At 45.1% G+C, this 16,713-nt stretch overlaps 1 protein-coding gene across 1 annotated transcript in view; it reads left to right on the forward strand.

Moving 5' to 3' along the window:
• Nucleotides 1-16,713, forward strand: part of NUDCD1 (NudC domain containing 1) — a 158,009-nt gene that overhangs the window by 39,996 nt on the left and 101,300 nt on the right. Inside the window, exon 3 of the mRNA XM_077809874.1 lies at nt 14,924-15,109. Within this exon, the coding sequence (XP_077666000.1) occupies nt 14,924-15,109 (186 nt within the window). The remainder of the gene's footprint in view (nt 1-14,923; nt 15,110-16,713) is intronic.

A 16,713-nucleotide genomic window follows, 5' to 3' on the forward strand; every position in this document is an offset into this window, starting at 1 on the left:
ACCTCTTGAGACCCATTGAATTGTGCAGTGAAATGGCAAATTGGCAGGGGAGTTGTCTTCATCCTGTTCTTCAATTAGAATTTGAAATTGTCTGTGATTTGAGTGCATTTGAGTGAATGAAATTCACAATGTACAAGTGAGGTTTCATGACGTGATCAAATCTGAGATTTGTAGATACCAGTTGCTCCTGGTGAATAATACAGTGAAATGTCCAAAATTCAGGAAAGCTCTCATCAGACTTACAAAGCCCTACTAATCCATTCACCGATCCCCACATGGCCTGAGCCCCATCCGTTGCAATGGCACTGAGCTTCTGTAAAGGCAAGTTGGTTTTTTTTTTTTTTCAGCTACCAACATTAACACCTCCTTTAGATCTTGTCCACGAGTTCTGTCCTTTAGTGACATGATATCGAGGAGTTCTTCCCTTACAACATAGTCGTCAGACATAGTGTGAACAAATACCGATTGTGATGGATTGGATCACAGAAACCCCCTTTAGGACTGCCACCTGATGTGCTGAGACTACTCCTGAACCTGTTTCCCCTGGCAGCTTGGGACTTCAGTGCCCTGCCTGGTTTAAGCCAGACACGCTAGCCTGCTGCAAACCCAGACCTAGCTCTGAACCACGTTCCTCAACAGCTGCAGGCTTAACTGAAAACAGCTTAAGTTCCTATCTTTAACACTCAGATGCCCAGCTCCCAATGGGGTCCAAACCCCAAATAAATCCGTTTTACCTCATATAAAGCTTATGCAGGATAAACTCATAAATTGTTCACCCTCTATAACACTGATAGAGGGAGATGCACAGCTGTTTGCCCCCCCCCCCCAGGTATTAATACATACTCTTGGTTAATTAATAAGTAAAAAGTGATTTTTTTAGTAAATACAAAAAGTAGAATTTAAGTGGTTCCAAGTAGTAACAGATAGAACAAAGTAAATTACCAAACCAAAATAAAATAAAACATGCAAGTCTATGCCTAATACAGTAAGAAAGTGATTACAGATGAAACTTCACCCTCAGAGATGTTCCCATGAGTGTCTTTTACAGACTAGCCTCCTTCTAGTCTGGGTCCAGCAATCACTCCCACCCCTGTGGTTACTGTCCTTTGTTCCAGTCTCTTTCAGGTATCCTTTGGGCGGTGGAGAGGCTATCTCTTTAGCCAGCTGAAGACAAAATGGAGGGGTTTACAGGGACTTAAATAGACTTTCTCTTGTGGGTGGTCCCCCTTCTCTCTCCTATCCAGAATTCATCTCCAAGATGGAGTTTTGGAGTCACATGGGCGAGTCACATGTCTATGCGTGACTGAGTTCTTTACCAGCCAGGCCACATTCCTGGGAAAGCGCAGATGTGGAGTGGCATCTCCCAAGTTCATTGTTGGCTTAAGTGTTTCTTGATTGGGCACTTACTGAGAATAGTCTTTTTTTAGGAAGCTTACCAACTGCTTCACTGAGGCTACTTAAAATTAAACAAGTACATAGCCAATATTCATAACTTTGAATACAAAAATGATACATGCATACAAATAGGATGAATATATTCAGTAGATCATAACATTTAGAGATATGTTACAAGGCATGTGTAGCATAAAACATATTTCAGCTATGTCATTGTATACATTCATAGGCATGTTCCCATAAAGCATTATGGGGTGCAACGTCAACCGATAATTGAGGTTTATCCTATACATCACACGACTCATCCAAAGCGATCTCAAATATTCACACTGCTGAAGTTGAGTGCAGTTGTGATTTTATGTCACTTTCCAGGTCACAGATTTGGCATTCTATTTTGTGGTGTGAAAGCTGCAGGCCAGAAATTTTCTTTTGTAGATTCTCATTCTCTGGTGACAGCATTGAAATCGCATCAGTGAGGCATGTTTTTATAAACTCGCCTTCAGAATATGGCTTTTTCGCACGGACTATGTGCCAGGCCACTTAATAGGAGGCTAACATTACAGCCTGCAATCTCTTTGCACATCTGTTGAAGAACTGGGCTTCTACATATGTATGTTTGTTTTTTTCAAAGTTTTCAGTTTTAAAGTATGGCGTTCAGAACCTTGTGGGAATTCTTGATCCATATGTACATGGCTCGAAGCAAAATGGTGCTGCAAGGTTAAAGATTTGAATTGAGAGATACATGTCTGGCAAAGAAGACACATGGCCTTACCGTTATGTTCAACGAAAAAGTACTTATTCTCCCAGTCCTGTTGGAAGCCTCGATTTTCATCTGCATATTTTTTTTTCCATTTTCACCTGCCTTCCATTGTTAGATGGTGTAAGAAAAATTTTGATAAAAATTTCCATAGCAGCACAAACAGTGTTTACACTCCCATTTCCGAGTCCAAACTGAGTAATGTGTTCACCGTGAGCAGTTGTGTAATGTCACAGGAGTGATGTGACATAACGACTATGGAAGCTACTCACCATCTGCTTGTGCAAAGATTCAAGGAGACAGGCGCCCACTTTCCAAAGTGCCGGGGGGTGCTCGACCCCCAGCTCTGCCCCGGCTTTGCCCCCACACCACCTCTTCCCACAAATCTCCAGCCCCACCCTGCCTCTTCCTTCCCCCGTCCCACCCTCGCCCCATCTCATTCTGCCCCTTCCCCCGAGCACCACATCCTTGCTGCTCCCCCCAGAGTCTCCTCTATGCTGCAAAACAGCTGATTGCGGTGGGTGGGAGGCATGGGGAGGGGGAGGCGCTGATTGGCGGGGCCGCTAGAGGGCAGGAGGTGTTGGAGGAGGGGGCTGTTAGGGCTGCTGGTGGGTACTGAGCATATAGATGGGTGGGAGACTGGGGGAGGAGCGAGGACGTGGCACGCTCGGGGGAGGGGGCAGGAAGGGGCAGGAGCCTTGGGGGAAGGGGTGGAGTGGGGGCAGGACCTGGGGCAGAACTGGGGGTTGAGCACCCCCTGGCACATTGGAAAGTTGGCACCTGTGGCTCTAGTCCTGGAGTCGGCGCCTATGCAAGGAGATGTATATTAACTTCTGAATAGCCTCATGCAGCTCTGGAGCTGCTGGTTGGCCACCTGTGTCCTAGGAGCACAGGGGGAAGACATAGGTCTGTTTAAGAGCAGGATTCTGCTATGTGTAGGGGGATTGACCATGTGTGAGCAGGACTTGCAAGAGAGAGGACAGGTGGTTTCTGCCCACCCTGACACAGAATCCCAGAAAGGGTGAGCTGAGACTGGGTTTGTGTGTCTCAGGTCTTATGTTTTCAAAGGTCGGTGACATTCAAGTGCTTTAACAAAGTCACTGTGGTTAAGAAATTCCTTTGCTTAGGGCTTGGCTTCAGTTGCGAGTTACAGTGCAATAAAGCAGCTCCAGGCGCCCTAGCTCACTCCCCGTTCACACTGGCAAGGCACTTAGAGCTCTCTAACTCCGCGGCTACGGTGCTGCTGGTACTCCACCTCGGCGAGAAGATTAACGCTTGTTGCATAGTGGCTGAAACGCCCGGGCGTCAGCATGAACGAGGTGTTGCATTACTGCACCCTACATCCCAAGGAAGGGTGTCAGACCACAGATCTGACCCCGAGAGTGTGCCCTCCCAAAGAGAGTTAGGAGCTAGGAGCAATGACCAAAAAATGCTACCCAGACCCAGTTGGCCTTCGAAGCATGTGGCACCCAGAAATTGGCTCTATGCACGACATACTGGTGAAGGGGTCTTGGGCCAGGTTATCTCTCAGAGCGTTCCCTAGGAATAAAGATGCTTCCACTGAAGCCCCTTTCCTACTTGCCCCCATGTGATAGCACATGTCACTACTGATGCCTTATTGAGCCTTTTCTAAACTGTTAATATTGATACGTTGGTGGGTGAAAAATATTTAAAATAAACACTTACCATATTTGTAGCCTTACAAAAGAACATCTTAAAATTGTTACATGGCCTGCCCATCGATTTGTTAAAATAATACACCAGTAGGCAAATCCAAAGAAAAAAATAATTGCTGATTTAATATTTGGGGTGGATGGGAGGAATGTGGGACAGTTCTGTAATTTAGCAAGGCTAGAGATTGTTGAAAAGATGTACATCTGTGTAAACAAGTTATTGCATCATACATTGAGAGATAAGAGAAAAATTCAGTACTACTGCTGTGGAGATTTCACGATTGGCTTATAAAATAATACTTCTACTTTAGTGAAACTGGCAGTACCCTAAGGAATATGTTTCTGTTTCTAATAATTGTGCTTGGGTGTGCTGCTTTAGTGTATCTGTGCCTCCCTTGTTTATTAATAGCACTCATAGCTGAAAAGTTAGAGTGACATACTGATCTAACTGCAAATTGATTCAGGAAGCAAGTCAGGAATGTATTCAGTGTGTTTGTTGCTTTACCCATAGTAAATGCTAACCATTCAGGCATGGTTACCTTGGAGATCTTGGTTATGAAACAGACCTTTAGATTTTAGGTAAATAGAAGCTGATATGATGATGGAATTGATTTTTAAGGGAAGAACATCTTCTGACCTTTGGCACCGTCTAAGAGAGCTTCTTTGATATTTTATATTGGTGCGACGATACACAGATTGAACTGTATGTGACAGAAAGCCTAGCCATACAATTGAATAATGTAGTATGCCGTCATCAATCCTATCTATTTTGTCTAATAGCTATATAGCACTCATCACCATGGTGTCTTGGTGCTAGGGTATAGGCATAATATAATTTAAAAAAATAAAGGCAGCATATATTTCATCTTTCAAATAGGTAATGAGCAATTTTTCTATACCACTGCAGTTGCAAGGCTTTATATGTAATTTTAAGATATTGGTATTCAGTTTTCTGTGCATAAAATGGACACCTGTTTGTGAAGATCGATGTTTGTTTTCCTGTTAGTAATTATGTGTATTTGATGCTTACAATTGGTAAGAAAAGAAGATGCATCAGATAAAATGTAGAGTATTACATATCAAGATATAAAATCCCATTGTATTTTTTTATTATAACAACACAAAACTTTTGTTTTGAGTGGTTGAAATGTCCATTACTGCATGCGTGTGCGCGCGTGCATACGTACCTTATGCACTGGTATGGGAGAATTTTCCATACCAGTAGGGGCAGCCATGCCTGTGACCTTATGTCCCTTGTACTCCAAGCTGAGGGTATAAATGGCGGTGCTGCCCTGTCCATCCTTCAGCTCCTTCTTACAGGTATGGATGATATTCAGAGAGTGATGTCAGCTTGATTCCTCCTGTGAAAGTGCCTTCGTAGTTAGTTGTCTATCCGGTTATAGTTAACCGCACTTGTTTTGGGGTCCCTTTGGATCCTCTTTCATTTTTTCCCCTTTTGTCCCACTCCCCTCCCTTCCTCTTTTTTTGTCAATAGTTTGTGGGGTCCGGGCTGTGCCCTGTACTTGGGAAGCCTGTAACAAGGCCTTCCAACTTCAAGCCCTGCTCCAGGTGTGTCACATTGATGTCCATGAGTGATCCTCAGTCCTGCTGTTTTGAAGTGCTTGGGTGAGGATCACATCAGGATGGGTGTCCCATTTTCCAGGGCTTCCAGACAAGAACTAAGCAGCAAAGAGAACAGTTTCTCAGATACAGTCTCATGGAGGGGGCCCTTTTGCTTGGCATCAGACCCACTTGTGTTGGATCAAGGGAGTTCCTCAATTACTCCTTTCAGGAGTGGTCCTATGGCCTTATATCTATGGACATACAGGAGGAGATCCCCCTCACTGGAACAGTCTTCAAAGACACACAAGCATTTTGAACACCCTTGACCTTCAAAGCTTACAAAGAGGATAGCTTCGAGATCATCAGAATCCTTGGTATGGGACTCCTCTGCTACAGAAGTTAGCCATTCCGATACCGAAGATAGCACCCTTCAGCCTGCCGCTTCCCAGTACCACAACCTGGTGACTCTTTTAGAGCTGAGTCGTTGTCTCTGGTACCTGTTCCAAGACTGTTAGGCCAGCTACTTCCTTGACACAAACAGTGGACCTATCGACTCTTTTCACAGTGGGGCAGAGACCCCTTGCAGTACAGACCATTCTGGAGGCTTATTCAGCTGGAAAAGATCTTCTGAGCTTTTTGGTACTGCCCTTGCTGATCATCCAGACCAACAGTGTCCTGCTGGGGCAGTTGCACATGGTGCCCATATCTGTATGTATTATGGCACTTGTGACTTCAAGCTCAATATTGCTTCCCTCGATCCCCTAATGCCAGCTCCAAGATCACCATGGTATTGATGGCCACTGATACTGATAGCCAGGAAGGCCCTGATGTTGCCACCAGTATGTCCCATCATAAATCACAGTCTTGATCTCGGCATTGCACCACCCTTACTTACAGAGTCCTGAGAATGAAATGGATTCCTACCTTTCCCACTTCAGAGAATCCAGGGCATCCTCCAGGAACCATTTCCCCTCTCATCGAAGTTGTGCCAACAAGAACAGGTTGAAAGACTGGAGTCCTGGTGTAGACACAACTGGTGTCTGGTGCTATACCAGCCATACATTCACGTATTCCCAATGCCTGAGTTAACTGTGCCTGACTTGCCTCATCTATCCAGGTGGCCATCAGTGCCCACATATCCACTTCAGATCAGCTGGCAGCACAGTCATAAGAATGCTACTGCGAAGACATGCTATCCAAAGAAATTGATTTCTGGGGAAACAGCACACAGTGTGCGCAGTGGTATGTGCTCAGTTAAGTAGCTTCTAGAAACCATGACCGCTGTGCAGTGGAGTTCAGAAAATGGGCCAGACAGACCAGCTAATCAGTGACCTGTGCACTATGGGCTAGTACTGGGGGAATTTATTTGCACCATAGGGACTATTATTCCAGCGTTACCCATCCATAATGACACTGCATTATTGGAATTTGGCACAGCAGAGAACCATATGGTGGTTAGAAGCCAATCTAATCCGAATGGCACTATGAACAGCTGTACATTGTTGGGAGTAACTCTATATGTGGACATGAGGTGTATTGCAGGTGTGTCAGGGAACCGAGCGGCAGTTAGCATGACACATTTCTGCAGTATTGATAAGGCCTTCATTAGGAAAAATAAACGTTTGCTAGTTCTCCCCAGGAATGGGTCCATATGCTTGACTAGGGATCAGTTTGGCTAAGGACTGACATACGGTTGGGACTAACATTCTGAGTCATGGGTAAATTCACTTCATTATTTCTTTTGTGGTCCTTTTAGTGGCTCAACTCTGCTTGCTGTTGCCAGACTTCTCTCCTCCCTGCATGGAGGTCCCTTTCTCCCCCTTCACCTGACACACTCTCTCTACTTCTATGGAAAATCCTTCCCCAGGTGATTAGCAAGGCAATGACTGTATGTGGAAATTTTATTAAAATAGCTGACAAATTTATGACCTATAGGAGTGTAAGCTAAGCCACTAATAACTGTTATGCTTCAGGGTGTAAACTAATTTCTTGCAAGAGTAAGGAAGGAAATCACTCTTAACACCCCACCATAAATAGTACAGTGCAGCCTGATGGTACATTGTGCATTATTTCATGCACTGGCAGAAGCAGGATATTAGGCTAGAGGGCCAGTGGTTGCATGTGGTATAGCACCTCGTACCACATGGTCAATTGTTGTAAAGCGATGGCTGCACTGTGAGGCAACAAGAGCCAATTTTATAATTTCTCAAGATTTTTAGAAATTTACTCATTGCGATTTCCTATTATGCTAAGAGTTTTCTCAAATTCTGTATACTGATGGAGTATACAGTCCTCCCCTCCCCCACCCCCATTTGTCAATAAACTAGTTTTCACCAGTTTTTAAAACAAGGCACAGTATAATGTGCAACCGTAATAACTTGCTAATTTGTCATAAACAACATAGATGCTTCCTGTTAGTATTATTTTAAATGTGCAAAATGCTGGAAAACTGTACTGGTTAGAGTCAGAGGCTGTGACAAACTTCTTCACATAAAACTGCCAAAGTACTTTGTTTTAGTCAGCTATCCCAGCCCGTGGTTCTGTTTCAAATCAAAGTTGCTGGTTGTGCCGCGCTGTGTGGTGATTTTGTCATGTAGTCAAACATTTAGCAAGATCTAAGGTGTGAAGAAGTCCAGTCAATTGCTCGTGCATTTTCTAATCTCGCCATTGCATTTCCATGCATGTGGTATTACAGAATTAGACTTCCAAAGTTCTACTGTTTCAATATAATTAATATTCAGGTCAAGGTTGGGTAGAATTACCTTCTCATCTCTGAGCCATTGATCATTCCAAATTAATTCAGACGTCCTCCTGCTAACTCTGGATCTGAGAAAATACAACAAGGGAAGGCCAGAGACACAGATGCTTGAAAATCTTTGGACAGGATGGCCTAGTCCCTTTACTGCCTGTTCAGACAGTCACTCACACAGCTAATGAAATACCAGCCACACCATTGACCTTTCTGGAGATGCCATCAATGTCCAAGTCCTTGTCTCTGCTGCACTTCTGAAAGACATCCCCAAGAAGGGAAGTTTCCCCATCTGATACCAATGGACTGTTCAAAGTCAGTACTGAGCAACCAGTGCATTACAGAAACATGCCCGTCAAAGAGGGAGATTTCACCAGATGATAATGATAGACCACTTGGTGTTGGTAACGAGCTTCTGCTGGGCACCAAAGACCAAGTCTGCCCACTGCCTGTATTAGCTATGTCTTCTACATGGACAGTCCAAGACCATCTTCAAGATGGTCCTAGCCTGCTGCCTCTGAATGCTTCATCCTTGTCACCATTCGAGGCTCTGGTACCGAACACACCTAATGATTTTAAGTCCTGTAAAAACTCCTGAAAAGGATGGCTATGTCCCTTGGTATACAAATGGAGCTTGTGGAGGAGAAAACCTCACAAACTCAGACATTTTACCCCCTGCCTCAAGAGGGAAAGTTGTCCTCCCTATAAATAAGTCAATTATGTAACCTATTAAAGCCTTACGGGAAATTCCATCATCTATCGTGCCTGTGGCGGAGTGTACAGAATACAAGTACTAGGTTCCATTACATGGGTTCAAACAGTTCTGTCAGAACCCCACCAGGCTCCTTGGATTGTTAGCAGTAAATGAAAGACTTTGCCAAGATATAGCAAAAGCTACACCCGAAAGAAAAGGATGCAAACAAATTAAATATTTTTGGTAGAAAGGTTTATTAAGCTGAAGGTTTATAGCTCTGCATAACTCACCATCAGGCCCTTTGACCCGTTATAACTAGGATGCTATGTCCAGGTTCATCAGTAAACTGCCTGAAGACTTCAGAGGCGAGTTCCAGTTCCTCCTGGTGAAGGGTTGATGGGTTGTAAAGTATGCGCTGCAGACTTACCTGGATGTTGTTATAGACTCAGCTGCCAAAGTCAGTGATGGCAGTAACCATGAGCTGCTTGTTGTGGCACCAGTTGGGGATTCCTGTGGAAGTACAAAAGATATTGAAGATCTCCCCTTCGAAGGCTGTGCTTTAGTGTCCTGAAGCCTGATGAAACATTACATAGGTTAAAAGATTCCAAGGCAGTGTTGAAATTGCTGTATAAACCATCCACCAAAAGAGCAAAGTTTTGACCTCAGTTTCAACTGAGGCAGTGGTATTCTATGCCTAGACAAGTAGACCAGTGTAGGCAAAAACAGGCAATGAAGGAGGAGTAGTTTTTGAAAACCAATTTAATCACATATAGGATCCTTCTAATCTGAAGAGATCAGTCATGTAGCCAGGTAATATATGACTTGAGATCTTAACCAATAATCACACTGCTGCCAATCTGAGGAGGCTGCAGGAAGAGACATCTGGGTGAAATGAGTCTCTTCTATGGCCCATTGTGAGAGCTAAGGGTATGTCTACACTACGAAATTAGGTCGATCTTCTAGCAGTCTATTTTTAGAAATCAATTTTATACAGTCGATTGCATATGTCCACACTAAGTGCATTAAGTCAGTGGAGTGCGTCCACAGTACTGTGGCTAGCATCGACTTTCGGAGCATTGCACTGTGGGTAGCTATCACACAGTTCCCACAGTCTCCGCTCCCCATTGGAATTCTGGGTTGAGCTCCCAGTGCCTGATGGGACAAAGACATTGTCGTGCGTGGTTTTGGGTACATATCATCAGTCGCCCCTCCCTCCATGAAAGCAATGGCAGATCATTGTTTTGCGCCTTTTTTTCCCATGCAGACACCATACTGCTGTCAGCAGACGGTGCAGTAGGACTGCTAACTGTCGTCCTCCACCGCTTCTGCAGCAACTCTGCTCTGCTGCTCGTCTCAATAGCTAATTTCTCCGTGTTGTCTGTCATGTGCTTGTGTTCTTCCTTGGGAAACGTGCGCGGTGCTAACCGTTGTCCTCCACCGCTTCCGCTGCAACTCTGCTCTCCTAGTGCCATGAATCCACCTCCCAAGTCCTCTCGTCGTTCTGTATAAATATCTATTCTCGTGGCATCAGTTGTCATCCTGTGCTTCCGCTGCAACTCTGCTCTCCTACGGATGCCATACCACAGCAAGCATGGAGCCCGCTCAGTTCACTGCTGCTATTGTGAGCATTGCAAACACCTCATGCATTATCCTGCAGTATTTGGAGTGGGTAAATCTACTGTGGGGGCCGCTGTGATGCAAGTAGCCAACACAATCAGTGAGTTGCTGCTATCAAGGGTAGTGACTCTGGGAAATGTGCAGGTCATAGTGGATGGCTGTGCTGCAATGGTGGGGCGATAGACGGAACACATATCCCTATCTTGGGAACAGACCACCTTGGCAGCCAGTATGTAAACGTCAAGGGGTACTTTTCAATGGTGCTGCAAGCACTGGTGGATCACGAGAGACGTTTCACCGACATCAACGTGGAATGGCCGGGAAAGGTGCATGATGCTCGCATCTTCGGGAACTCTGGTCTGTTTGAACAGCTGCAGGAAGGAACTTACTTCCCAAACCAGAAGATTACCGTTGGGGATGTTGAAATGCCTATAGTTACCCTTGGTGACCCAGCATGCCCCTTAATGCCATGGCTTATGAAGCCATACACAGGCACCCTGGACAGTAGTCAGGAGTAGTTCGACTATAGACTGAGCAAGTGCAGAATGGTGGTAGAATGTGCATTTGGGTGTTTAAAAGCTCGCTGGCACAGTTTACTAACTAGGTTAGACCCCAGCGAAACCAATATTCCCATTGTTATTGCTGCTTGCTGTGTGCTCCACAATATCTGTGCGAGTAAGGGGTAGACGTTTATGGTGGGGTGGGAGGTTGAGGCAAATCGCCTGGCCGCTGGTTACCCACAGCCAGACACCAGGGCGGTTAGAAGAGCACAGGAGGGTGCAGTGCGCATCAGAGAAGCTTTGAAAACCAGTTTCATGGCTGGCCAGGCTATGGTGTGACACAGTTCTGTTAGTTTCTCCTTGATGAAAACCTGCCTCCTTGGTTGACTCTACTTCCCTGTAAGCCAACCGACCTCCCCTCCCCCCCCCCTCCCCCCACCTTGATCACTGCTTTCAGAGGCAATAAAGTCATTATTGTTTCAAAATCATGCATTCTTTATTAATTCATCACACAAATAGGGGGAAAAGTCGCAAGGTAGCCTGGGAGGGGTGGGTGAGGAGGGACACACCGGGTGGGGTGGTGGATGAGGGGAGGAGGGAAGGTCAGGCTTGACAAAGCCCTGGCTGGGATGATTTAATTGGGGATTGGTCCTGCTTTGAGCAGTGGGTTGGACTAAATGACCTTCTGAGGTCCCTTCCAACCCTGATATTCTATAATGACAAGGCCACACTATAGTTCAAAACTTATTGAATGCCAGCCTTCTGTTGCTTGTGCAATCTTCTGGGGTGGAGCGGCTGGGTGCCCGTAGCCGCTCCCTGTCCCAGTACCCCCCCCCCCCGCGTTCTTGGGCATCTGGGTGAGGAGGATATGGAACTTGGGGAGGAGGGCAGGCAGTTATACAGGAGCTGCAGTGGCGGTCTGTGCTTCTGCTGCCTTTTCTGCAGCTCCACCAGATGCCTGAGCATGTCAGTTTGCTCCCCCATTAGACTCAGCATTGCATCTTCCCTCCTCTCATCGCACTCCTCCCTCCTCTCATGGCATTCATTTAACGCTTTCCTGGTCTCTGCCATTGTTTGCCTCCATGCATTCTGCTGAGCTCTTTCAGTGCGGGAGGAATGCATGAGCTCTGAGAACATTTCATCGCGAGTGCATTTTTTTTCACCTTCTAATCTGCGCTAGACTCTGGGACAGAGATGATAGGGGGAGTGTAGAAACATTTGCAGCTGCAGGAGGAAAAAAAGAGAGAGTAGTATTTAAAAAGATACATTTTATAGAACAAAGGGAAGACTATTTCAAACTGAATCAAGCGATTCACATTACATAGCAATGTGCTTTTGGGACAAGGTCTCATTTTACCTCTTACATTGGGTGCCTCCCGGTTTGGTTGCTCGGCTGGGCAACAGAATTCGGCTTACAGGCAGCCATGGTAAGGCAAAGGGTTTCAGCTTCTTCAACCTTCATAACATGTGGGAACTGTTTCAAACAGCAGCACCCTCCTTTCCCTACTAATCAAAGCCTGTTGGGTTGGCCATTTAAAAGGAGGGGCTGCAGTTTTAGGGTGAATGTGCAGCACAACCCCTGCCCACCCCCCACGTGGCTGGTATCAGGGAAGATCCCTGTCAGACAAACACAAACAGCTCAGCATGAACGGGCCTCCCCCCTTAGCGTGGCTAACAGCGGGGATGATTTCTTTTCAGCCAAAGGCAAACAGCCTAGCAGGAATGGGCACCTCTAAATGTCACCTTAAACAAATTTCCCATATTTGAACCAGGTGACCATGAATGATATCTCTCTCCTGAGGTGAACACAAAGAGATAAATAATGGATGTTGCTTGAATGCCACCAAAGCCCAGGCCCATTCGCTGCAATGCTTTGTTCTACAATGATTTTAGACTACTTGCTACTGGCTTGGCGTGGTAAAAGTGTTGTACCATGGAAGACGGAATAAGGCTGACCTCCCCAGAAACCTTCTGCAAAGGCTTATAAAGTACCTCCAGGAGAGCTTCATGGAGATGTCCCTGGAGGATTTCCGCTCCACCCCCAGACACGTTAACAGACTTTTCCAGTATTTATATTGGCTGCGAATGCATCCCGAGTCTTGAGGGCAAATTAATCATTAAACACGCTTGCTTTTAAACCCTATATTATATTTACAAAGGTACACTCACCAGAGGTGCCTTCTCTGGCTTCATGGTCTGGGAGCCTGCCTTGGGAGGGTTGGGAGGGTATTGGCTCCAGGGTGATGAACAGTTCCTGGCTGCCGGGGAGAAGGGATTCTCCACTTGCCTGCTGTGCGCTCTTCTCATCTTCCTCATCCACAAAATCCTCATCCCTGTTGCATGAGACTCTCCCCTTGCAGGTGTCCACTGACAGTGGTGGGGTAGTGGTAGGAGCGCTCCCTAGAATTCCATGCAGCTTATCATAGAAGCGGCATGTATGGGGCTCTGACCCCGAGCGACCGTTTGCATCCTTTGTTTTTTGGTAGGCTTGCCTCAGCTCCTTAACTTTCTTGCGGCACTGCTGTGTGTCCCTGTTGTAGCCTCTGTCCATCATGCCCTTGGAGATTTTGGCAAATATATTGGCATTTCATCTTTTGGAAGGGAGTTCTGCCTGCACGGATTCTTTTCCCCATACAGCGATCAGATCCAGTGTGTCCCATTCGGTCCATGCTGGAGCTCTTTTGCGATTTTGGGACTCCATGGTCACCTGTGCTGATGAGCTCTGCATGGTCACCTGTGCTGATCAGCTCGTCATGCGGGCCAAACAGGAAATGAAATTCAAAAGTTCCCGGGGCTTTTCCTGTCTACCTGGCCAGTGCATCTGATTTGAGCGTGCCGTCCAGAATGTTCACAATGGAGCACTCTGGAATAGCTCCCGGAGGCCAATACCATCGAATTGCATCCGCACTACCCCAAATTTGACCCAGCGAGGTCAATTTTAGCGCTACTCCCCTCTCCAGAGAGGAGTACAGAAATTGATTTTAAGAGCCCTTTAAGTCGACAAAACAGTCTTGGTCATGTGGACAGGTGCAGGCTTAAATAGACCTAACGCTGCTAAATTCAACCTAAACTCGTAGTGTAGACTAGGGCTAAGGGTCTTTATTGGGTCATCAAGCTTGAGTAGTCCATTCACTAGACTGGATGTAAACTACCTTGGGTGTTACCCTGGGAACAAACACACTTGAAATACAGCTATATAGCCAATATTAATCCAGAGTAACCTTTCAGTATTTACAGTTCCAATTATTTTTCTTTCAATAAAGACCTAGTGTCTGGATGAAGTAGAGTACCCACAATTCACTGTTGCTTTGAGCAGGCAGGCTTGATAGTACTGTATAATATTTGGAACAGCTGTGTCCACTCTGTTTGTTAGGTCTGCACATAAAGGAGATTTTTGGGACTCATTTGAAGTCTGATCCCTTCTTGATCATTAAGTATCAGCACAGAGGACTAGACTTGATAACTTCTATATTTCTGTGATTCTATCCCCTAGCACTTCTTATGAGAATAGAGATGTTAACTTTCACACTTCTGGTTAAATTCCAACTTGGGCTGTTATATTCTAACTAAAATGTTTCTGCAGCTTTAGGTAAATGTGGTCAGTTCAGTCCTAAACAGTCTAATGTTACTGAGAACTGAAACATGGAAATGGCTTCATCTTAGATGAAGTGTTCCTGTGTTTGTACTATATGTCTATTTCAGTTTGTAAAGTGCTTTAAGATGAAAGATAATGTTTAATATAAAATATTTAGCATTTTCGTGGTGACAGATGTAAGAGCTAGCTATAAAATAGAATTAGCTTGTTCTGTACCATGCAGTTAAATTTGAAATGTGGATATATTTTGATTTATCAGTGGTTTTTAGTAGAGAAGCTGGTCAACCGGTGTAATAAAATTGGGTGTAATAAAACAGCTATTCATGAACTGCTTTATTCATATCTAATTCTGCCAACATCTCATTGCTTTTTGCTTATAGGACACTGCCCTTCGAAAGCCAAGAGAAGTATTCAGGCTACCTACAGACTTGACAGCTTGTGATAATCGCCTTTGTGCATCAATACACTTTTCGTCTTCTACCTGGGTTACCATTTCAGATGGAACAGGAAGATTGTATCTTATTAAAACGGGCAAACGTGGAGATGCTGCATCTGAAAAGTGGGAGGTAAGTTTTGCTAAAATATTAGTTTTATAAGTGTCGTTCTCATAGTATTCCTGTTTTAGGATTCAATCTTGCAAAGGGCTGCACACTTTTCAGAGTAGTTCATACATTTATAAGCTCAGAAGGGACCACTGTCATCTAGTCTGACTACCTGCATAATACAGCCCACAGAAGTTGCCTGAGTTAGTTCCTGTTTGAACTAGAGCATGTATTTTAGAAAAACATCCAATTTTGTTTTAAAAATTGCCAGTTTTGGAGAATCCACCACAACCCGCAGTAAGTTATTTCAGTAGTAAATTACTCACTGTTAAAAATTTGTGCATTACTTCCATTCTGAATTTGTCTAGCTTCAATATCTAGCCATTGGATCGTGTTACACTTTTTATCTGTGCAATTAAAAAGTCCATTATCAATTTTTTTTTGTTCCCCATATAGGTACTTATAAATTATGAACTATGATAAAGTTATATCTTAACCTTCTTTCAAGGGCGGCATGTGGACACCCATTTGGGGAGGTTAGACCCTGAGCAGATCTGTAGTTGGTTGGCATCCTGTGTCCAGTTGATAAAGTCCTTGCATTCCCTGATGCTACACAGACGATCCAGCTCCTCCTGCAGCTTTCTTACCTGTTTCCTGAAGACTCCACCAAAAGATGTGTGTCACACTGGCTGATGCGCGCGCCGCCCCCCCCCCCCCCCCGCCTGGCTTTCGTTGGCAAGGACATGCAGGCTGAATTCCCAGTAAGTCAAGACCAAGGCCTGGGAGGAAGCCTGTAGGGTCAGGATGCCTGTGTGGCGGGGGGCCCCACGGGCAGGGAGAGAAGAGCTAGCAGTGTTTTGTCAGCACGCTGTTTTTATCCCATAGCAGGTTCTTCCTTTTAGAGCACCAGCTGGAGTACCAGTATCAAGAACTGTTGCAGAGGGTGATGGTAAAACTTCAGATTCTATTAGAAGAAGTTCAAGATACTCTTGGATGTCCTGCAGCGCACTGAACAATTTTGGGTACCTCTTCCAGTGAATGAGGCCATTATGGTACTAGCTAAAGTGGTATGGGATACATTGGCAACATGTACCCCTACCTCTAAAAGGCCTGAGAAGTGCAACTTTGTGCCTGCAAAAGGGGCAGAATTCTTGTTCACCCACCCTGCCCTCCCCAACTCACGAGTAGTACAAGCAGCCACAGAGGGATCCAGGCAGCAACGTCCTAAGACCACCCACGCAGACAAGGGAGCTAAATACCTTGATCTTCTGGGGAAGAAGATATTCACATTCACCAGCTTCCAGTTCAGAGTCTTTAACTACCAGGCTATGTAAGCAAAATACAATTTTATGAACTATTTGAAGTTCAATAATGGGTCCTGTCCTGCTGGGGGAATTTAATTCCCAGCCCTTGTTGAGGAAGGTAGACTTGCAGATAAACTTCACTGCATGCTGATCTATAGTGACTGCAGCAGTAATGCATCAAGAGTCACTGCTTCCCTCTTCAGTTTCCCAGGAAGGTCCAGAACACTACTGAGGATTTGCACTTCGGTGAAACCAATCTCTTTAACAAGAAAACAAGCTAACTTTTGCACTTGTTAAGTTTCAAGGACATTCCTCCACACCTTG

Source organism: Eretmochelys imbricata, chromosome 2, assembly GCF_965152235.1.
Source record: "Eretmochelys imbricata isolate rEreImb1 chromosome 2, rEreImb1.hap1, whole genome shotgun sequence".
NCBI lineage: Eukaryota > Metazoa > Chordata > Testudines > Cheloniidae > Eretmochelys > Eretmochelys imbricata.